Here is a 22,456-nt window from a genome sequence, read left to right on the forward strand (position 1 = left end):
CCTGCAACTCTCAGGACACCATGGAGGTGAAGGTAACCCATCTTAAGGACTGCACAACCACAAGGTGTGTAAATCCCACTGCACCTGAGCTCATCGTTGCATCCCCTCTCCTGCTGGGTCCCACCTCAGAGCAGGCTTTTGCCTGGGCTGTTTCTCAGCTCGGCACACGGCTCAGCGACTCGGCGTGCTTTGTGCTGAGCTGGGTGCCCGTTGCTATAATTTTACCTGTTTGTATCCCTTAATCTGTATTTGTTCCCTTGGAAGTGCAGGGAGATACATTAGGGCAGAGGCACTGGGTAAATACCGCCCGCTCCTCTCCCTGCCGATTAACCCGGGTAAACAGAGCCGACTGCCAGCAAACACGTGGCTGCTGGCGAGGGGGGGCAGGACACCCACAGCCGCTTCCCCCCTGGGTTTGCAGGGAAATAAAAGCCATGGCCATCAGTCTCATTGCAAGAGCAGAACGGTGGCACGGAGCTGAAGCTCCTGTAGCCGGTGGCAAGTGAAGGGGTGGCATGGAGCTGAAGCTCCTGTAGCCAGTGGCGAGTGGCGAGTGGCCAGTGGCCGTGTGCGGTGGCCTGGCTGACGGTGCACCATGGGCGGGATCAGCCACCACCACTATAAATAGGGCTGGCGGTGAGCCGCCCAGCCAAACCGAAAGCTGAACCTCAGAGCGTGGAGGCGACGGCGTGGTCCAGGGTGGGGCCAGCGGCGCTGAGGAGGAGGTGTGGTGTGGGTGTCCTGTGCTGGGGAGCCCAGATACATGCACTCGAGGCCAATGCAGCACCTGTAGGGCTCCAGCACAGCCAGGACGTGGACCACAACGCTGGGGCAGGCCAATAAGGGCTCCCCAGCAGGCACTAGGTGATGGCAGGAGCTCAGGTGGGGCTGCCAGGACCCTTCCAGGAGCCCCCTGTTGGGCCATGCCCCGTCTCCGACTCTGACTCCGACTCCGAGGATGCAGCCGTGGGCAGCGCAGGACCCGGTGCCGGGGTGCAGAACCCCTCCCAGGTCATCCACAGTGGCCACTTCATGGTGTCGTCCCCGCACAGCGACTCACTGCCCCGCCGGCGCCACCACCGCACCGAGCCCAAACCATCTGATCCCCGGAGCATCGACCCAACCCTCACCCGTCTCTTCGAGTGCATGAGCCTGGAGTACAGGTGAGTCCCAGACCCCTTTCGCTGGCATGTGTCTCACGGACCCCCCCAGCTCTTTGAAGGCATGAGGCTATCTGAGCCCTACTGACCCTCTGTGAACCTGCTGCTAATTGCAGCATTCTCATCTTCTTGTCCGTTGGGCTGTGATGTGCAATATGCTCAAAACCCGCCATCCTGGGTTTCAGAGAGAATGAGCTGGTGCTGGGTTGTTGGCCATGGAGCCAGATGAGAAGTTCCTCCTCTCTTCACGTGTAGCTTAACCCTCCTTCACCTTCCCATGGGATCTGGAGTCACTGCACCCAGCTGTGGAACCCTCATGTCCAGGTCCTGCATACTCCGTAGAGCAGCAATAACCCTGTGGGCAGCCAACGCTCAGTCTTTGGCAATCCAGCCCACAGCAGAAGTCCTGCCTTCCTGTCCTTGACTCTGGCCACATGTCCCGAGGTTATCCCAGGACATGCAGCAGCAGTCTGGGCTGGATGGCTTCAATGGGCTTTGTCCAGGGCCTCCTGAAAGCTTCCCCACTTCTCCTGCAAAATCAGGTGGGTGACTGCGTTGCTCCCCCAACCACACATATCACCCAAGTCCAGGATGCTAGGGACCTGCTCATCCCACAGGTGACAACAGGAGGGCCTGCGTCATGTCTCTCAGTGCCTTGGTCCACACTCTTGGAGGCAGCTTGCCTCTTTTGCTGAGGCCCCAAGGCTTTGAGTTCTCTCAAGCATAGTATTAGGATGAGTTGCTCTTCTGCCATCAGTGCAAAACTGTTTGCATAGCTTTCCCAAAATGTCCAGGTGAACACCTGGAATGAAGATGTCCTACTAACGCTTCATGAAAACAAAACCTTAGCAAAACAGCCTTGAAGAGTTGTGCACTACCTTGTTCCACGCAGGGTCTCATTCAGTTGCTGACTTCTCAGGTATGCTTGGAAATCTTTGAGTGCTCAACACGATGGACTATGTGGTTGCTGCCAGAGCAGCCCTGGTGACGCCAGGCACTGGGACAGCACACCAAGGGTACTGGTTGCCACATAGCTGTGTACGTTTGGCCCATCGCCACATCCTAGATTGCATGGTTTGCTCACAGCTCTCCTTCAATGTGCTGGTGAAGCTGGCATTCTGCAGAAGCACGGTGAGCTTCAGCATGGGGTAACCCAGCTGAGAGTCACTCTTCCTGGTCAGGCAAGTCACTTCTAAGTGCCACACACAGAGGACATTGACTCTCTTTTGCTCTCCCGGACCCATAGTTGCCTTACTCTGAGCCTTGCAGCTTGGGGCTGGCGGAGCAGACACTGCTCCACCCCAGGGTGCTGAAGATCTTGACTCTTGAGATGCACCACAGCCTCCATGTGCCCCTGAGCTCTGGTGCTCCCCAGAGGAGGGAAAAGGAGCAGGGTGCAAGTGCTTTGGCAGGTGGAGTGGCCCACAGGAGCTGCATGCCACCCAGAACTGGCCATTACACTGCAGACAGGGCTCCATCACTTCAGTTCTCTCTACCCCTTGGACTCTTTCAGGGCCTTGTTTCCCTCCTGCACTGAGCATGACAATGCACACACCAGCCCCAAGCGCAGCACCGCAGCAAACCCTAACTGCAGTTGGACAGTATCGCTCAGCGAGGAGGATCCACATCAGCTACAAAGCAATAGTGCCACCAGTGATGGCCACCCCGGAGTCTAGAGATGTCTTCTGGCTGCCTTGGTGTAAGACTAATGTCCGTGGGAGCAGTTCTTGGTCTGCCATGGAGCCAGGGTATCTTGCAGACCATGGGACCCAACCAGGGGAACGCTGACATTGGATGTTCTCCATACTTCATGCTTGGTTCTTCTCTCTTGGAGTTCCTTCCATCCTTAGATGCTCTCACCCTCCACCTCTCAGCTGTCATGCTCTGCAGCTTGACAGCACCCTAAAAAAAGGATGACAAGCACTGATCAGAGATCAGGTTCAGGGGAACCTGATGCTAGTGCACTGCTGGATATGCCTCTCCACAGGTGGGATTGGACTCTAGCTCTAGAGCTGGCCACTCCGCTGGCTAGCTGCTGTTCAGGCACTTCTTTTCTCCCTTTGGAAACCCATGGTAGCTTTGCTAATACATTTTTGACAGACCTGTAAGCAGTAGTTGGAGGAAGGTATCAGAGGCGTGAAATGGAGTTTAAAGATACTTGGCACGCCTCTACTTTCAGTTTTATCCAATTTGGTACTTCTCTGCATCATCTGCCATTTCATGGCTTCCCTCACAGCCACGTTCCTCAGAAGAGGTGTTGGTGCAGCACAGCTTCAGTTGGAGTGGACAGACAAATGTCCCCCAGTCTTCAGGAGTGCATCCACAGTTATGTTGTGGACTAGCTCCTTAACAAACTAGAAAACACAGAAAGGTATCGGTTGGCAGGCACCTCTGGAATTCATAGTCCAAGCCCTGTGCAGGGCAGGGCTAACTCCAAAGCCAGAGGAGTTTGGCTGCTCAGGGCCATCATGTGATGGATGGAGACTGAGGATGGTGAGCACCACCACCTGTCCACCCTGTCCCTGGACTGAACCACCTTCACAGGGAAGAGGGTCCATGGCTCTAATTAAAGTTGCCCTTGTTCCAGCTTGTGTCTGTTGCCTCTTGTCCATTCTTGGTGCATATCTGAGAAGTGTCTGGCTCCATCTCCTCTGTAGCCTCCTTCGGGTAGTTGAGGGCAGTAAGTGGATCCTCTCTCCACCTTTTCTTCTTCAGGCTGAACAAACCCATCACTCACCCTCCTCTCCTCTTCTGTCATGTACATTAGTCCCCAACCATGATAACATCCTCCTCCAGGATCCCTCCAGTTTGTGAACCTCCCTCATTTATCGGGGGGACCAATCTGGACACGATATCCAGACTCGGCCTTAGCAGTGCTGAGCAGAGGGGAACTACCGCTTCTCCTGACCTGCTGGCTGTGACTGTTGCAGCCGCCCATCCCTTGCTGTCTGGGCTCACACCATTTCAAAGGCAGTACACTGAACTTTCTCTAAATGGTACAGTTTTTCAATGGCTGTAGCTGAACAGTCATTTGGGTAGCTGTAGTTACTCCCCTCTCCAGAATTCCTCCGCGGCACTTCATGGGTGTTTATGGCAGTCCTGCCTCAGCTTGAGCAATTGCCCCAAGGATCTGACATACTATCCCTCCATGGACTGGACTGTGCATCACCCCCTCACTGGGAAAGAAACACTCTCCCCACATGAAGGTTTGCTTCTAGCAGTATCCTGTTTCTCCAGAGCCCTCAAAGGGAGGCAACTCCCCCTGATGAGGTCTTGCTCCTGGTGCTGGTGGCTGAGATGAAGCAGTTCCCAGGCCCTTTGTACCCATTTTCCACCACCCAGGACAACTCCAGCCGCTCTCCTGCCAAAGACTTAATGATTCTCTTCAACTCCTTCTCCTGCAATGTGCTGCATTTCTTGAATCCCTTCCTTAGAGTGCTGCTTCTCCCATGGGTGGACCACCCTGCAGCACACTTGGCCCCCCCACATTCCCTCAAAAAGCTGAGGATGTGGAGCTGTGCTCCTTCAGGAGCTGTTCACACTTTGCCCTTAGCACCACCTCCCCAGCCGAGCAAGGTCTTTCTCCCCCCCACCACAGCGTGACTCCCCAGGGTCCTGCCTCGCAGAGCTGGTCTCCCGGGCTTGCACACCTTCCCGTGACCCATTGCAAGGAATCGTTGGGTGGCCGACCTGGGGAACTGCCCTCCTGAAGGGAGAAAAACTGTGTGCAGATGGGAACTGCAAACTGCAGCCACTCGTGGTCTTATCCTGCACACACCTATCTTGTGCTTCAGAAGAAGCCCTCTGCAGCTGTTCCCAGAGTGTGACGTAAACTAACCTCCTCTTCTCCCCTGCAAATGCTGAGAGGTGAGATTTAGGAGGCAGGGACATCAGACTGGTGAGCAACGTGGAGCATTAACTCTGCCCCTCTTGTGAGTTAAACCAAGGCAGGCTTCCATTACACCCTTGCATGCCGATTCCCTACTAATTCATCCTCCCGGCAAGCTGATAGCAGGCTCTGAGGCTTTCCTCGAAGTGGAATTGCTGCTATAGCTTTACTGTACTCTCTGATTGATTCTCCAATTCACAGTGCCTTAACCACTCCCATGCAGGGGCAGAAAGCCCCCAGGCAGAGGGGCTGATCCCCTCAGTGTGCTGAGGAGCTGGGCTGGTGTGCAAGCCTGTTCCCACGCTGATGCGCAGCGGAGTCGTACCTGCAGGGATCACCAAAACAAATGGGTTGTGGAGATGTACCTAGTTTGGGTCACAGCTACCCAACTTCCCAGACAAATATTTGCCAGAGGATTGAAACGACTTCCCTTCTCACCTGGGACACTTGATGCTCGCTTTGCGTGGAGGTAAATGGCTGCCTGAGAGGCAGAGCTGTAAGGGCTTAGGCCCTTCTATCTGCAAGTAAATACACAGAACTGCTCCCTATCTAATCCCCAGTACAGTCTATTAACACCTTTGTTACAACTGAGTTACCCTGGCTGCCCCCGCGCTCGCTGCAGTGCCTGCCAGGGCAGAGCTCGCTCCCTCCCGCGCCCCGGCAGCCTTTTCATCAGCACACGGCGGTAAAGAAAAAAGCTTTCAAGATTCGAAGTCGGATTTGAACGCAGTCATTTTTCGCTTGGGGGCACTTTTCAGGAAAATTGTGGTGTGATTTTAAACTTTCCTTCTCAGACTCTCGATTTTAAAACCTAAAAAAAATCAAGAAAAAAAGCATGGCTTTGGTAGCCAAATCTGTGAGAAATCAAAGGTGAGCTTTTAGGACTTCCAGGAAAGGCTACCCTCTTTCAGCAAGCCCCAGCCCAAGCTGTGTCCGGCAGCGCAGGGAGCAAGGTGGGCTCTGACATCCCATGGGGATGGGACGGCTTGGGAAGGCAGAGCAGGCTTGGACCTGCCAGAGGACTCTCCACTCGGCTGTTCCCCTCCTGCTGCCACCCGTTTTCGTGCATCCCTGCATCTCACCAGATCATTCCTCCCCCCCTCCTCTTGCTGTTGATGGAGAGCAAAATAGTATTTTTTTTCCATGAAAGCAGGGGCCGCAACACCTTAAATTAAGTGAATTAAGCACAAACGAGGTGCTACTGGACCAAATAGTCGGTGCTGACCCATGCCGGGTTTGGTCCCAGGCTGAGTCCTGGTCTCATCTCACCCCATCCCACAAAGACTCCTTAGCCGGTGGAATGTGTGCCCATTCCTCTGGCAGCGTGGGGCAGTGGGACCCCCAGCCTGTTTGGGGCATACCAAACCTTTCTCATGGCTCCGCGCGAGGTTTGCATTCATCTCCCTGGGGAGATAATTTCAGGGAAGGGTAGGGCCCTTTTCAAGGCAAACCAGGGAGCAAAGATCAGCCTGATAAGCCCCAAACCTGAAAGGGTCGTTAATGGTAAAAAAAAGGCAGTTAGTGGCAAAGGCTGATGGCATCTCCTCCCTGCCTCCAGGTCCCACGGCAGCTCCTTGGCCATGGCCCTGGCTGAGATGCCCGTCTGTGGCCACGGGCCTGCAGCCCATGGGCTCGCACTGCTCCTTTAAGCCGGCTGTCGGGGCGGGTGGCACCGGTGAGGAGCGTGGCTGCGTAGCCTTGACCAGCAGGATCTGGCCACGCGCCTGGGAAACCCGTCCCTTCCATTGGCTCCTCTGCTTGGCACCACCGCAGTGTTTGCCTTGTGCCGCTGGGGAAAGTTCAAAATCCTGGTGATAGCGGAGTGGCCAGCGCGCAGCCGAGTCCTTAACTCTCTGCAGGCTGGAGCTGCGGGGACACCGGTCCTTCCCCAGCCCCCGGGGCCATGGGTCAGGGCTCTGTCTCCGTGGGGAGACTGTCCCCGTCCACCCCTGCAGGCGGGAGCGCTCACTCCCAGACACATCCCTGTGTCAGGCTCTGGAGCCCGATGGGTCCCCTTGTGCCCCACAGTGAGATGAGACAGCAGCAGTCTCCTCTCCCCGGCACGCTCTCTCCCTCTGCAGAGCCGTGCAGGACACAGGGCTCTCGCTGCCCGCGCTGCTGCGTCTTCGGCTGCCTGCCTCTAACTGCAAGGCCAGCACGCCGCCTGCAGCAAGCCACCTGCCTGCTGGGCTGCGAGGAGCTCTGAGCCAAGCTGGCACAGCCACTGAGGGAGGGAGCCCCGCTTGCCATGCTGTGCCGTACCGTGCCATACTGTGCCATGCCGCAGGAGGCAGATTTCCAGTCAGGTTAATGTAGAATCATCCAGGGTCTTTGTTCAAGGGTGTTCGAAGGTTTCACGAGCTTGAACGAACACGCATGTGGCTTCTTAAAGTGTTAGCTGGGGACTGCTCTCATCCCCAGAACCTCCCTGGGGATGCGGCCCAGGGTGCGCCTGAGGAAATGCGGGCAGCAGGGGGATACAGCAGCCCTACACCCAGCCCAGCCTCTACCCTTCCTCCTCCCTGCGTGTACCAAAGACCTAAAGCAGCCCCGAGATCTTTTAGGGACACTCTTGGCTGGGGAGTGACATGAGCTTCCCGGGGAGGGATGCCATGCAGCCTCCAGCCTGCTCACAAAGGGTCTCCCATGCAGCCAGCGTCGCCTCAAGGCCGTGCCCTGGTGGGCGGGAGAGCTGGGGCAGCCACTGGGCTCTCAGGAACAGGTGAAAAGGACCCCAAAGTAAGGCAACGGGACACCAGCCTCTCTCGCAGGACCCTCAGGGCCTCTCCGGTGGGTGCGCGCAAGGGGCTCATGTCCCTCGGCTGGAAGGAAACAAGACAATTAGTTAAATGAGGCTGCCTGCACTGCAGGCCCATTAGGGACATCACTGCCACCAAGAGCTGCAGAACAAACACGTCTGCCTCCAGGAGCCATGGGAAATGGGAAGGAGGGAGCCCATCTTGGGCTGGAGCTGGGGCGAGGGAGCAGCTTTGCAGGGATGGGGGTGGAGAAGAGTCCAGGGCAGCACTGGGCTGAGGGCAGAGCCGGTCCTGTTTGTCTTGGGGCACTGGTAAGTGTCCTTTGATGTCCTTAATGTCCTCAATGTCCTCCAGCTTGCTGTCCTGCCTTCCCAGACCCACGCAGATGGCTGCCCCTGCCTGCCCCTGCCCCCAACTGAAGGTAGCATTTCCAAGCTTGGTCTGGTGTTAAAAGGAGGGACAGAAATAGCTGCCCAAATGCTGCAATGAGGCAAAAGCCGCAGCAATACATGTCCACGTCTCCTGCCCGTCTGGACAGGAGACTTCCCTTCCCCTGAGGCCGGAATGCAGCTGTCCTGGTGGAGGGCAGCAGGGTCCCACCTCAGACCCACGGTTCGAGCCTCAATGAATCAATTCCCCCACGTGCTGTGCTGTAATCCCAGGAGCTCGAGAAGCCTCCTGTGGGTCTGTGAAGCTCGCGGTTCAGGTCTGCGCTGCTCTCAAGGTGAATAGGAGCTCAGGGTGTTACCGTGGGTGCTCCCATAGGTGCCTGGCAAGCAGCCTGCAGCGGAGCCACACAGCTGTGTCTGCTCCAGACTTGCCACCAGACTGGTGGCCCACGGCATCTCTCCAGGCATGGCCCCCGCAGAAGACCCCAAACTGGGAGGGCTCTGGGATGGCGCCCCTCAGCCTCTCCTTTGCTTGGTGTTTTAGTGGGAAGCTGGTGTCTCCAAAGTGGAAGAATTTCAAGGGACTGCGGCTGCCTTGCCGGGATAAAATTCGTCTCAACAACGCTATCTGGAGAGCCTGGTACATCCAGTGTGAGTACAGGGCTAGACCCCGCTAAATATGCCAAGTGCTGAGTGATGCCAGGTGGGATGGAGCTGGAACCGAGGCAGTGATGTATGAGTGCACGGGCACCCTCCCCTGCCCAGGGATGGAGCCATGAGTAAAGCCAGCTGTGTTTTCCCTGTGCAGATGTGGAGCAGAGGAAGAATCCTGTGTGCGGCTTCATCACCCCGCTGGAGGGGTCGGAGGCTGATGAGCACCGAAAACCAGAGGTAGTGTGTGGTCCCTCGCAGACCTCTGGGCCAGGAGCAGGTCTGGGTGGCACAGGTGGGAGCTGGGGACACGCAGGGGGCAGAGCTCGTTGTATTTCATAGATTTTCTGGGAAAGATATTTCTGATGTGGTACAAGGAGACCAGCCTTGGCTGTGGGGTGCTGGGGCTGGGGGGCTCAGCTGTCCTGCCCCTCCCCAGGCTGTCGTGCTGGAGGGCAACTACTGGAAACGCCGCATCGAGGTGGTGATGAGGGAGTACCACAAGTGGAGAATCTACTACAAGAAGCGGGTGAGTGGCTCTGACCCTGTTGCTCCCCGTCCCATGGCAGTGCCAGTGGTGGGACGGGACATCAGCATGCCCAATGTGCAGCCATGGCTGCATGTGTCAGGTTCTTGCCAGCGCAGGAGGGTGCCCCCATGGTGCCTGCATGGGGAGCTCAGTGGGGACCCCATCCCCAGCTGCCCGTGGTGCTGCGGTGTGCTCCAGCAGCCTGACCTGGGATGACTGCCCTGCCCGGTGCATGATCTGGGGCTGGGTTTGGCAGTACACCTACAGCGTACACATTGGGGTGGGTCAAGCAGATCCACGGCTCACCCACAGCGCTCTGGCTGGGCTGGGATTTGTTGGCATGCTGTTGGCATCCACCTCTCACTCTGGCAGCACGTGCTGCCAGGCAGGCCGAGTGGCTCCGCGTCACTCCGGGTGCCCGCTCTCACGCAAGCTGGCACCACAGCCTTGGCCGCTAGCCATGCGGGGTGGAGCGTGGTCCAGCCTCCTCCCCAGCCGCTCGCTCGGGACTGATAAAGGCTGAGGGTGCCACGGGCGGGCAGGGTGCTGGCAGCCTCTCACCACCACACACCGCCAATCCCATCACTGCAGTGGCTGCTCAGCCCAGACCCTGTAGAGTAAAGGCAGATGTGAACTCGTGGTGGCCATACTCACCCCCCGCAGGGACCCCCCTCCTGAGCGCTGCCCCCCTCTGCCCTGCCCCTGGCTCTGCCCTGCGCTGTGCCCACTCTGGCTGGGGAGTGACACAGGCTGTCTTTTCCTTCAGCTCCGAAAGTCCACCCGAGAGGGAGAGCTCTCCAGCCCAAAGCGGGTGAGTCCGCTGGGGAAAGGTGGGGAGGGGGGAAAAAGGGGGGTGCAATGTGGACCCCTGTGCTGGGCAGCTTGGGAGAAGGGTGGATGAGAGGCCAGGGGCATGATGAGCCCAATGGGATGGGATGCCAAGCACTTAGGATGCCGGATTCACCCTTTGGGAAGCACCAACATGCAATTTGTGAAGCTTGGGAGTGAAAAATGCTGCAGGGAGCATGGGAGCTGCCAGGGAGATCAGGTGGGGAGGGAGGCATTGACCCTACCTATGAGAGGTGCCCACCTGGCTCCTTTGCGCCATCTCATGCAGGATGAGGATGTCTGGAGGCCAACAGAGAAATGGTGCAACCAGCTCTTCTGCAACGTGGTGCCCATGCTGCTTGGGGATGAGGAAGAGGAGCTGGGGGGTAGGCAGCACTTTGACTTGGACACCTTCCTCTCAGACATCTCTGACACCCTCTTCACCATGACACAGACGCCCAGCACCCACCAGGTGCCTCCTGAGGATGGTAGGTGTCCTAGACGCTGCTCTCGCTGGAGATGGAGGAGGAGGTCCAGGCAGGCAGCACACCCCGTAGCACCTCGCTGCCTCGTGGCTTAGCCCCTGAGAGCTGCTGCCTGTGTCCTTTGGGCAGACAAGATCCCCTTGGCATCCCTCCTGCTGGGGCAGGAGGAGGGGATGCTCCTGCCCTGCCCAAGAGGAGCAGGGAGACACCGGAGGTGTGGATGCCTCTCTCTTTGTTTGGGCAGGGTGGGAGCATCCCCTCCTCCGGTGGCTCCCTACAGACCAGACCAGGCTGTCCCAGGTGGGATGGGCTGAGCTGCCGAGGGAGCGCTAGCTCCGTGAAGGACCTTGCACCAGACCCAGGGCAGGGCTGCCAGCCCTGGGTAAGCAGTAGGCAGGTCCTGCCTTCCATGGCCCCTCTGCTGTCCCTGCCTGGCCAGGTCCCTGGAGCTCCTGCAGCACCAGGCAGGTCCTGCGCCAAGGATCAGACTTTCCCTGGGGTTCTTGGGAGCAGGATGAGGTCCCAGAGGTGCTGGTGGGCAGATTTGTGGGGACAGGATGGCCCTGGGTGTCTGCAGGGTGGGTGCCCATCTCCCTGCCCATGCATGGCTGCAGGGTAGGCTGTAGCCATGTGGGGTGACTCTGGGGTGACACGGAAGGGTGGCAGCCAGGCAGGTGTGAGGACAGTGGTTTGGGAAGCCCTGAGGGAGGACCTTGGGGGTGTAGTGGCTGGGTCCCGGTGTTGCAGCTCTGCCCTCTTCCAGCGTATGTTGGGAATGCTGATATGATACAGCCGGACTTGGCACCCCTGCAGCCCAGCCTGGATGATATGGAGATCTCAGGTAAGAGCCAGCCCAGATACAGTACCACATCCCACACAGCCCAGCGTGCTCTGCACCCCACGGCAGCCAAAAATGGGGGGGTCAGAGGGTTGGCCAGGGAGCAGCAGGAGCTGCTGGGGCAGCCAGAAAGCACCGGACATCCAGCGGCATGGAAAAAGCAGCGTACACAGGCCAGGGTGCTGTGGCACGTGGTGGTGCGGGGGCTTGGCGTGCCTGCCTGCACCCAGGGCAGAGCCACAGCAGGTCAGGAAGGGCCCGGACAGGAGCTGTGGGAGGGGATTTCTACAAACAGAGGGTCTTTCCAGGAGTACCAAACCAACTCATTTTGGCTGCAGACAGAGAAAGGACAATTGCCTGCACAAGAAAGCGGAAACCTCTAGAGAACAAGTTCCATACTGCTGTGTCCCCCTCCTCATCCCGCTCCCCAGCCAGCCCCAGGCTGAGCATCCCAGGGGGCTGGCTCGGAGCTGGGATCCCATGCTGGACTGTGCCACATCCTCTGGGCCATTATCCCCGACAGGCTGGCCCAGAGACAAACTGGTGTCCAGCTGGCACAAGGGGGACACACCGTGAAGCAAACAATGGCAGCCTCCTCCCACGGAGCTGCCACCAGTGCTACCATGCAGGCTCTGAGCCATTAGTGTCTGTGAGCACCGTGGAGTCAGCTGGGACGTACTCTGCTCCCAGCCGTGCCATGCAGTGTCCTCGTACACCAGGGCAAGGCACCACTGGTGCACCCTGCGCTGGGGACCAGCTCTGCCCCCCCGAACGTGCCAGAGCTGGTGGCCTGGGCACATCTTGCAGCATGGGAACCAGTGTGGGCTGGTGGCTGAAGCCCACCCAGATAGCTGGTGGCCTGGGGCAGCACCAGCATCTCTAGATCTTTCTGCGCATCTGTGAGCACCCTGCAAGCTCCCCGGCTGGTCTCCGCTTCCTTCGGCGGGAGGAAACGAGGGTGCTTGCACCCATACGGCTGCAGGGTGATGCAAGACCAGCTGCTGGTGAAGAGCAGGCTGGGGCACTCTGATATGGGATGCCCCAGGGATGGATGGGGTCAGAAGGCTCTTGCTCACCCTCCTCAGCTCATTCCCTCCAGAGGCCCCATCAGGGTAAGCAGTGCTGGGAAGCAGGTCCGTTCCCACTGCTGGCCCTTTGCCTCCTGTACCCAAGTGCCCCGTGTGGGCATCAGCCACTGAGAGGTGAGACAACTCCAAATGGGTCAAACTGACACTTAACAGGTGTCCCTTCCCCCAGGAGGTCCTGCATGGTGCTGGAAAGCTGCACCGACCTCCTTCAAGCAGCACCTTGCCACGACGGTGTCACAGCAGCAGCCCCAGCACCTCTCTTTGTGGGCCCAGCTGCCATTTGTGCCACTGGTGTGGCACAGCCTCGTGCTCAGGGGGAGATGGCAAGGGGCACAGTGGTGCCCATCTGAACCAGTATATTTCTATGAGCAGCCAAGCTGTTTGTTTTTTTTTTTCCTGGGGAAAAGGCCTACCTTTTGCTCCAGGGTGCTGTCTGGGAATGGGATGGATTTTACTGCAAACCACTACACGGCAGGAAAGCATCCCTTCCTGTCTGCCCATGCCCAGCAGCTCCGCATGGGGGGACTGCTGGGGCTGGGGAGGGTCCCAAGCCCAGCTAGGATCAGGGATGGCATTCCTGGTTGTCTGCCCAGGCGTGGGCTGCTGAGCCTTGGAGGAGCTTTGTGTGCGGCAGGGCAGGGGAGCACCCTGCGGGGTTGCTTGGAGACTTGTGGGTGGGAGTTTTGTCCTGGACGGAGCATTTCCTGTGACACTGCATGGAGCAGCTCACCCCAATGACGAGAGGTTACAGTCCTGCAAGAGCTGAGCACTGTGTGTGAGCAATGTGCACGCTGGAGGGACGGTGGTCTGTGGGGCGGAGGTGTAGGAGCAGAGGGGCGCGCGCGCACCGTGCGATGGGCAGCGCTGGGGCTGTGTGCCCACTGGACCATGGGAGGAGTGAGGCAAGGAGATGGGGGGGTGAATGCTGGGTGCCAGAGCTGCAGGTGCCAGCCAATACGATTATGTCCCCAAGGCCACTTTTCTAGCAGGGCATGCAGTGGCTTTTCGTGGCTTGGGAGCAGGGGTCCCCCCGGCAGCCTTGTGCAGAGAACCGTGGTGCAAGCACGTAGGGTAGGCACCGAGACAGCCTGTGCAGGGCTCCCACAGGGTCACAGGGCTGTCACTGTGTCTGGTGTCTGTGGCAGAGCTCGGCGCCTGTCAGTCAGCGCATGCAAACCAATCCCCAAATGAGGAAGCACCTCGTGTCCGCGGCGGGTGCTGGAGCGTGCTGTGGGGCGCATGGAGAAGCCCTGATGGCAGAGGCGAGGGAGCAGCCCAGCCCCGTGCCCTGCTGGCACCGTGCTCCAGGTAGGACCTGCGCCAGGCATGGGGGAGCTGGGGGCTGGGCTGGCCTTCCTGTGGGGTGGCATCACCCTGCAGCACTGCAGGGCTCTCCAAGAGCCCGGGGGCGACCCTGGAGGGTCCTTGGTTTTGCACCGGGCTCTGTAACCCTGACCCCTTTGCAGAGCAGCCCCAGGTTTGAATGGGATGCTAAAGACATGGTGTGCCAACCACATGGGCTCTTCTCCCTTGAGCAGCAGCATGTCCTGGCCATGCTGCGTGGCCTGGGAGCAGGTCAGGGTGATGTGATGGTGGAGAGGCGTGCAGGCAAGAGCTGTGCGGTGGGGAAGGGGCAGGAGAAAGGAAGGACAGGGTGACCAGGGGCTGCCCACTGCCATGCTGGGCAGCATCCACCATCCATTCCTGCAGCACAGTGAGAGGCACAAGAGGAATTGAATCTGCAGAGCTGGGCACCAGAAATGCCTATAAATATCCACAGAACTTCAGTGGGCCTGACAGCCCGACGTGGGCACAGCAGAGGGCTGGGGGCAGCGTGGGGCTGGGTGCTGCGCCCTGGGGAGGCTGAGACCCTGCCTGGCAGCACCACGGCCCACATGGAGTACCAGGCCATGGTGGGGCTGGGGTGGCTCTGCCGTGCTGGCAGACATTCACTGTGTCCCTGGCAGGGGGAAGGGGCAGTTTGGGGGCTGAGCGGGGCAGCTCAGTGGTGGCACTGCCTCATCGTCCACTGGTGTTACCCTCGTCTGGCAGCACATGGCAGTGCTGGAATTGTCACCGTGCTAAGCCCCATGGCATCCCTCTCTGCTGACATGTTTGCTCTCTGGTGTATATTCAGAAGGGTCTCAGGCCCTTGTGGGTTCCAGCCAGGGCACCCTGCGGGCTGGAGCCTAGAGGGGGAGCAGAGTCCTTGCAGCCCTGCTGGTGCCCGTGGCATGGCTGCACACGCCAGGCAGGCAGAGCCAGCATATGGGCTCGGCTGGGCTCGGCCGGGCTTGGCCAGGCTCTGCCGACAGCAGCAAGGGACCTGGAGGCAGCAATGCTCATACCGGTTGAGGGGCTGGAAGCACAGCTGGGTGCTCCCCGGAGGCGACGTGAGTGTCTGTGTTCCAGGGTGGCTGCCTGCACCCACAGCCTGTGCCAGGGGCTGTCGAGCAGTGGCCTGCAAACCCAGCCAGCGCTCCTGCTCCATCCTGTGCGGAAGCAACCAGCAGCCCCCTCCCTATTCCACAGTCATCCTCTACATGGGAAACCCTCCTGGTAGCGATGCCCGAGCTGAGACGAGGCGTGTAGGGGGGCGATGTGCCTGCGGAGCTCGTTTTACCAGGGAGACTGCTGTCTGCAGTGCCGTGCCAGGCCAGCCCTTTGCACTGCGGTGTCTGGGCCTGCGGAAGGAGCAGGGTTGTGGGAAGGGGAGAGGAAGGGAGAGCGAGTCGTGGCGAGGTCACGGGGCTCGTCTTCGGGAAGGCCATGGGATGTGGTTAGCCACAGGCTGCACGCACAGCAGCGCCGGGGCAGGGAGACAAGCATTTTTTACAACCCCAGGGGACTGTCCCTTGTGGCTCGGAGACGCTGTGACACTGGTTCAAGCCCTGGCTGTCGCTGGCATTGCAGTCCCTGCTCCAGTCCAGGGCTGGTTCAGGAGGAGTGGGACAGCCACGCACCCTCCTGGGAGCAGCCCTGGCGCTGGAGCATGCGGTGCCCAGCTGGGTGTCAGGGATGGGGACAGGGTCCCCACCCTTGGGTGGCACCCTGGGTGGGTTTTCCTGTCCCCATGTGTGTGGCAAGGCTGGTCCCGGGCACGTGGACTGCCTCTTCCCCCCACACTCCAGTGTTTCACAACCCGGGCACCAGATCCATTGGCAGAGCCGGGAGCTGCCCCGGCCCCACAAGTTGAAGGCGGGACTGGCAAGTCTCCGGCAGTGCCAGTGATGGGGTACAGCTCCCCCTGGCATGCCCGGGGCTTGTCACCCCTTTCCAGGAAGGTCCTCTCATGACCGTCACTCTGTCTCCACTTGTCACTGCAGATATTTTCATCAGCCACCGTCCATCACAGACACAAGCAGGCTACCAGGAGCCACCCTCCTTCGTGCCCATGGCTGAGCCCCTGTTTGACGGCGGGGGGTCCCTGATGGGTGCACAGGGGCTGCCTGCCAGCACCGAGGCCCCACTCCCACCTGGCACCCTCCTCCAGGTGAGCGGGACCCCGGCCCATGGCGCGCGGCTGCCGGTGCCCCAGCCACCCCCACTGACCCTCCCATGTCTCCCGCAGCCCAGCAGTGCCTCCCAGCTCGGCCTCCACGGTGCCTTCCTGGCCCCCGAGCTCCCCCCAGCCCCTCTGCCCCCTGAGTCCCCCTCCATGGCCCCTGGCAGCCTCAGTCCCCAGCTCCGACACAAGCCCCTGCTGCAGTATGGCCTCCCCAGCAAGTGCCTCAGCCTGGAGCCGCCGGGACCCCCCTACGTCCCCCGTGTCCCGTCCCCCAGGGTGCCGCTGCTGGGTCCGGACCCCCCATTCTCTCCTGCCTCAGCCCCCTGCTCCAAGTTCCCCTACGCTGGCTCGCCCAGCCCCTCGCTCCTCTCCCACCCTGCCTCCCCCCTCTCGACGCCCTACTTGGCTCCCCACGCCCCGGGGCTGGGCTATGCTGCTGGCATGGTGCCCCCAGGGTACCCCGGCCCGGCCGCCCCCCAGCTCCTGCCCCCCGCCCTGCTGGGCGACCCCAGGTTTGCCCCCCCCAAGGGGCTGCCCCAGGGCGGGGGCGGGCAGCCGAAGGCGAAGCCCAGTGGGACCAAGACGAAGAGGCTGCTGGGACCCCCCGCACAGCCCCGGCTGGCTGTGCCCAATCCCTGCCTGAGCCAGCTGCTGACCACAGGTAAGGGCGACAGGGAGCACCGGGGGGCACAGGAGCGAGCCGGTGGCAGGGGGGTGCTATGGGAGGGGATCAGACCAGGGCGCCCACTTTCTCCCTCAGATTGGAACGCTGGGGATGCTGGGCAGAACCAAACCAATGGGTGAAGCTGTTCCCAGCGGGAGCCCCCCTGGCTCCAGCAGCACCTAGAGGGGTTGCCCCAGGCAGCCCCAGGGCTTGGCCACAGGCACCACTGCAAGGTCCCTCTGTCCCCAGCCTGGTCACCACGGCTCTCCATGGATGGGCTGAGGTGTCACCAGTACCCTGCCTGACTTGCTGCCTGTGGCTGCGATGGGACAGGGTCCCACAGAAGTTGTCGTGTCCAGCCCCATGCTGGGCTGGGGAGGGGCTGGGAGTCCCTGCCTGCACCACGGCTCCCAAGGATGGCCCCACTGAGGAGGGCAAAGGCACCTCTCCCCAGGGGCTGCGTCACCCTTCACCCGGGCAGAGGAGCAGGGACGGGGCTGCAGCAACGCCATTGCTGGGACTGGCTGTCCCCCGGTGCAGGAAAGGTCACCCGAGCTCTGACACCCTCATGCAGCAGCACCCTTCTGCTCCCTGCCCTCTTGCAGCCAAGCAGGAGCCATCCCTCGATGCCCCAATGGGCGCAGGACTCATGCCCGCATCGCCAGTCGCCCCGGTAAGCACTCGCCTACCCCCCAGGTCGGGAATTGCCCCCCCCAGCCCCCGGCTCAGGAAGGTCCCTCTCCTGCTTGCTGGAGTAGAGACAGGGCAGGTGGGGAGATGGGTCTCTGTGGGGTCACCCATTGCAATATGGGGCTGGACAGGCACAGGGTGAAGGAGGGGGGGGATGTGGCCAGGGTGCCAGGAGTCACCTGCGTGTTTTCTCCCATAAAGAAACAGGGCAGACGTGGGAAATATCTGGTTTGCAGGGCCCCTTTCCTGGCAATGCTACCCAGGGGCGATGGGGCTCAGGCTGCCCCTGCAGATGGTGGGATGCCCCATGGGGACAGGCTTGCACGTTCCCCTCCCCGGTCCCCTTCAGTATTCAGCTGTCAGTGCCCACCCACTGACCAACCAAAGGGGAAGGTCCAATCCCCAGGCATGTGTAGGGCACTGGGCCACCGACCTCCCACTTCTCTCTGCCTTCTCCCAGCAGCAGAGCACTGTCACCGACGTTCCTGCCGCCTTCCTCTCCAGAATGGCCCAGCTGAGCCCAGGGCTGGCTCCTGGCTCCAGCTCTTCCCAGGCAGTGCCGGTGCTGGTGCCGGTGCCGCTGGCAAGCACCCAGCCAGGTCCACTGCTGGTGCCCAAGGTGGAGAGGCTGTCCCCCACGTCAGCTTGCGGTGAGTCTCGGGCACCCCAAGGAGCTCCACAGGACACCGCGTTTACTGCAGGCAGCTTGGACCACACCTTGTGGGAATGTTTCATTTCGGCTTCAATCCCAGCTATTTACATTTACCCAGCTGAGCACGGGTGATTCTTTCTGCGGGGGAGGGCACAGCCCCGTCACCTGCCATCCTTCTCCAGGGGCAAAAGCAGAAACAGAAAAAGACGCAAAGGAGCAAAATGTCAGACTGTGGTTTTGAAAACCCGGAGCTTGGTTTTCAAGCAGGAAGCACCCTGCTTTCACCCGCAGAAACCAGAGTGGTGGCTGTAAACCAGGCTCTGGTGTCATTCCCACTTTCAGTCTGCTTGCTGCCCTTGGGACTCTCTCCTGGCGATTTCCACCTTAAGAAATGCCGGGAATTAAAAACGTCACATCCTAAATGTTCCCATTTTCAAGCAGTTGTAAAATGAGTGGGATTTGGGATAAGACACAGTGATAAGATGTGGTCGGACGCTGGACCAGAGCATCGCCATCAGCTGAGTGGGGTGGCTGCCCGTGGCGGGGGTATCGCTGCAGGCTGCTCCTCTCTGCTTGTCCCAGCGCAGCATCCTGCTGGCAGCCTGTCATGAGGGGCTGCTGCTGCTGCCCCTCTTCCCAGAGCATCACCTTTCCTTTTCCAGGCAGCGACTGGCCCAAGCCCAGCCAGGCTTCCCCGGGACCCACTGTGGGGCTGAGCGCTGGCATCTCCCTGCATCACCCCGTGTCCCATCGGGGCAGGCCTGAGTCCAGCAAGGTACAGCCAGAGCAAGCGCCGCCTTTGCTACGGGGGCACCATCTCCATATGCACCCCTCTTTCCCGCTGCCCCAAAAACTGTCCCCCCTACCCTTGCTGTGAGCTTTGGGACAGCCCATCCCCAATGGGGCATGTGGCCCAGGGCTCTCCCCACCGCCAGGAGGTGCCTGACAGCGCTTGCCCGCAGATGGAGAGCCGACGCATCACGCACATATCCGCCGAGCAGAAGAGACGCTTCAACATCAAGCTGGGCTTCGACACGCTGCACAGCCTGGTGAGCACACTGAGTGCCCAGCCCAGCATCAAGGTGAGCACCAGTGGGTGGACCAGCCCTGGGCACGTGGGGATGTGGTATATCACCCAGGGACGCTGCGTCCCTGGTCTGCCCCCATGCAGGGTGCTCCTGCCCTGCACCCTAGCCTGTGGGGCAGGAGGCTGCGAGCCCACACCAGGCCCGTGGAGACCTGTGTGGTGCAGCCGTGCCAGGGTGGGACACCACACCTCGCACTGCCAGCCCCGCTATGTGAAGCGCCAGGTGCCTCGCCCCAGACCATGCCCGCCCTGGGGGCTCCCTTTGCCATTTCACCCCGGTGGCCCCACAGGTCAGCAAGGCCACCACCTTGCAGAAGACAGCCGAGTACATCTGCAAGCTGCAGCAAGAGCGAGCGGCCCTGCAGGACGAGGCACAGCGGCTGCGGGAGCAGATCGAGGAGCTCAACGGCTCCATCAAGTAAGAGGGATGTGGCCGGGGGAGGCGGGAAGGAGCCACTGCCTGCAGCGGGGTGGCCAGGCAGGGCAAACGGCAGCACTGGGGAGGCAGCAGTACACAGCAGGTCTCCTGAGCACCTCCCAGGACCTGGATTTGGCTCTGTCCCCCCTCAAACCCTGTTTTGGGAGTTGTGGGGGGGGGCACTGCTTGAGAGGCAGTGCTGCATGGGACCAGAGTGTGGGGCCATGCCCCACAGCTGCCCTGGGAGAGGCACGCTGCCCGCCCAGCCCTGCTGAGAGCTGGGGTCCTGACAGACCCTCTCCCCATGGGCTGGCCCCCGCGGCTTCCAGCCTCCTGAACACAGACCCACAGCGCTGCTTGTGCCCCACAGCCTGTGCCAGGAGCAGCTGCCAGCCACGGGAGTGCCCATCACACGCCAGCGCTTCGACCAGATGCGCAGCATGTTTGATGAGTATGTCCGCTCCTCCACGCTGCAGAACTGGAAATTCTGGATCGTATCCTTTGGGGCCAGCACCTGCTGCTTGCTCTGACCCCTCCACCAAACAGTGGGTCCACTGGGTCCTCTGGTTAACCTGCTCCTCTCCAGTCTGTGAAGTCCCTCCAGCTCGAGAGGCTCTGGGAACTGCGGGGAGATGTTTCCCACCAAAGGGCACATGGTGGGAACATGCCAAGATGCTGTGGTTAGTCCGCTACAAGGATGCAAACGAAGTAGGAGTAAACGGTCAGTCCTCAGGCAGAAGTCACCAGTGGAGCTGAGGTCACGCAGGGAAGAGGTCCTGCAGACATGGGTACTGGCTCAGAGGGGCAGCAGTCATTGACTAAGGATTAGACACAAAGCCAGGGACAAGATGCCTTGGCCTTGGTGGCCATGTGGTACACTCTGGAAACCCAGGTGTGCCCATGCCTGGGACACAAGTCTGGGCTCCATGCAGTGGAAAGGATGGAAGGGACCAAGGGACAGGGAATGGGTGGTCAAATGGCTGGACCTTCTTATCCATAAGTAGGGATTAGACACACTGGAACCATTTAGCCTGAAGAGACAAAGACTGTGAGGTCTACAAAATCCCAAGGGGCAGATGGACGGGCAGGCCTTGCTGCCCACAGTCCAATCCAGTGCAGGCAGCCTGGGCGAGGCAGAGGTGGCTCCTGATGCAGAGTTTGGGAGCACTGTAGAGCTCTTTCCACAGGACACTGGGGATACTAAGGCCAACATGGGCTCCAGGACATGCTCATGATGGAGGCATCTGCTGTCGATTACTACACACACAAAATCACCAGTCCCCAGCGGTGGTCCCTGCAGGCTGGGAGCACCAGGGGAGCACACTTCAGAGGACACTGTGCCAGCTGGCTCCTTGATCTGCACTGGAAGACTTTGTGCCTAAACAACCATTTCTGACAGCCCCAGTCATGACGGGGCTTACGCAGCTCTCCCACTGCCTGCCCCAGGTGACACTCAGGTCCCCAGCAGCACAGGCTGGTGCCCAGCATGGTGCTGCTCTGGGGAAGGCACCCAGCAGGTCTGCTCCATGGCCAGGCAGGCAGGCTTGTCCTGCTGCCTGTAGGAGGGTGCTGCCCACACCTGGCAGGTGGGAGACCATGGTCTTGGCAAGACTGGTCCTTAACTCCTCTGCTCCCATCAGTTCAGTATCATCATCCGTCCTCTCTTTGAATCATTCAACGGCATGGTCTCCACGGCCAGCATGGAGAGCCTCACCCAGACATCTCTCGCCTGGCTGGACCAGCACTGTTCCCTCCCAGTGCTTCGGCCAAGTAGGTGGCCCTGCTCCTGTCTGTGGCACCCTGAAGAGGCCGGGCTGGCCCACTGGCACAGACTGACAGAAAAGCAGAGGGGAAAAGGACGGGGGCATGCCGTGGAGTAGGGGGGCTGCTGCTGCGCCATGCTTCTGCTGCATGGGAGGGGAAGAACCTGTGGGATGTTCTGGCGCTGCGTGCTCAGTGCTTTTCTGCTCTCCTTTCACACCCACCACACTCCACTTGAGCTGGCTGCTGCTGCCCTAACCCGAGAGCCCAGGTCCCGGCTGGGCAGGGCTCAGCCCTCCCCAAAGCCCCGCAGGGTGGGTTTTCCTTCGCCCTTGCTGCTGGGGGCTGTGGCAGGGAGCTGTCGTGCAGTTCCAGGGGCTGGAGGGCTGGGTTAACCCGGGCCGCTTCCAACCCCCAAGGGGCCAGCTGACATGTCCCACGTTTCCCCACAGCCGTCCTGAGCTCCCTCCGGCAGCTGAGCATTTCCACCTCCATCCTGAGCGACCCAGACTGCATCCCGGAGCAGGCAACGCGGGCAGTGGCGGGAATGGGCCATGGTGGTAGTTCCTCCTAGCTTTCCCAGCCTTGCCAAGTCCCTCGGTGCTGCCAGACACGTGCCCACCACTGCCAGCGAAGACCCTCCCCAGTGGGGCCACAGGGCCAGCACAGCTGGGCTGCTGGAGCATGGGGTGCCTGGCCAGTGGCAGCCTGGGGCCATGGGGTTCCTCTCCCTCGGGCAGCGGCTCGGGGGTCCCTGCCTGCGTATGGTCTGCACCCCAGGGCCTGCCAAGCCCCAGAGCAGCTGGCGCAGCATGGGGCTCTGTCCGTCCTGGGCACTAGGAGTTGCTGGGTGGCGGGGCCTGGCTCTGTGGCCTGATAAAGGACTTGCTCTGCCCACAGGCTCTGGTGTGGTTCTTCTGCCCTGGGTTTGCTCCGGGGACAGACTGGGTGAGCAGGAGCAGGGTGAAGGCAGGGATGGGTGACAGCAGGGATGGCCAGGGTGAGGAGGCAGGCAGGGGCAGGGCGAGGAGATGGGCAGGGTGAGGGCAGGAGTGGGCAG

The 22,456-nt window shown here is 60.5% G+C and overlaps 1 protein-coding gene across 7 annotated transcripts; it reads left to right on the forward strand.

Annotated features, from left to right (window-relative positions):
* The first annotated feature begins 462 nt into the window (after positions 1-462).
* Positions 463-22,290, forward strand: MLXIPL (MLX interacting protein like). 7 transcript variants are annotated; one of them, XM_074595600.1, is made up of 17 exons: positions 463-1,163; positions 8,742-8,848; positions 9,006-9,088; positions 9,288-9,377; positions 10,144-10,188; positions 10,495-10,693; positions 11,454-11,531; positions 15,943-16,109; positions 16,188-16,785; positions 17,394-17,461; positions 17,939-18,128; positions 18,793-18,905; positions 19,048-19,212; positions 19,508-19,635; positions 20,006-20,129; positions 21,276-21,405; positions 21,849-22,290. In XM_074595600.1, exons 1-17 carry the CDS (start codon positions 868-870, stop codon positions 21,968-21,970), a joined length of 2,703 nt encoding a protein of 900 aa, XP_074451701.1. In that variant the 5' UTR covers positions 463-867; the 3' UTR covers positions 21,971-22,290. The 7 variants fall into 7 exon arrangements, with proteins under 7 accessions (XP_074451701.1, XP_074451696.1, XP_074451698.1 ...); XM_074595601.1 differs by having other exon boundaries at positions 465-1,163; positions 19,093-19,212; XM_074595602.1 differs by having other exon boundaries at positions 466-1,163; positions 17,942-18,128; positions 19,093-19,212.
* The last annotated feature ends 166 nt before the right edge of the window (positions 22,291-22,456 follow it).

This window comes from Larus michahellis, chromosome 7 (assembly GCF_964199755.1).
Source record: "Larus michahellis chromosome 7, bLarMic1.1, whole genome shotgun sequence".
Classification (NCBI taxonomy): domain Eukaryota; kingdom Metazoa; phylum Chordata; class Aves; order Charadriiformes; family Laridae; genus Larus; species Larus michahellis.

What these genes read in the sequence shown, in the direction of transcription:
- MLXIPL (XM_074595595.1), top strand. Translation starts at nt 868, where the DNA reads ATGGCAGGAGCTCAGGTGGGGCTGCCAGGACCCTTCCAGGAGCCCCCT. An exon ending in GAGCCAGCTGCTGACCACAG is followed by an intron (nt 16,786 to 17,393) that starts GTAAGGGCGACA and finishes GCCCTCTTGCAG; the next exon opens with CCAAGCAGGAGCCATCCCTC. An exon ending in CCGCATCGCCAGTCGCCCCG is followed by an intron (nt 17,462 to 17,938) that starts GTAAGCACTCGC and finishes GCCTTCTCCCAG; the next exon opens with CAGCAGAGCACTGTCACCGA.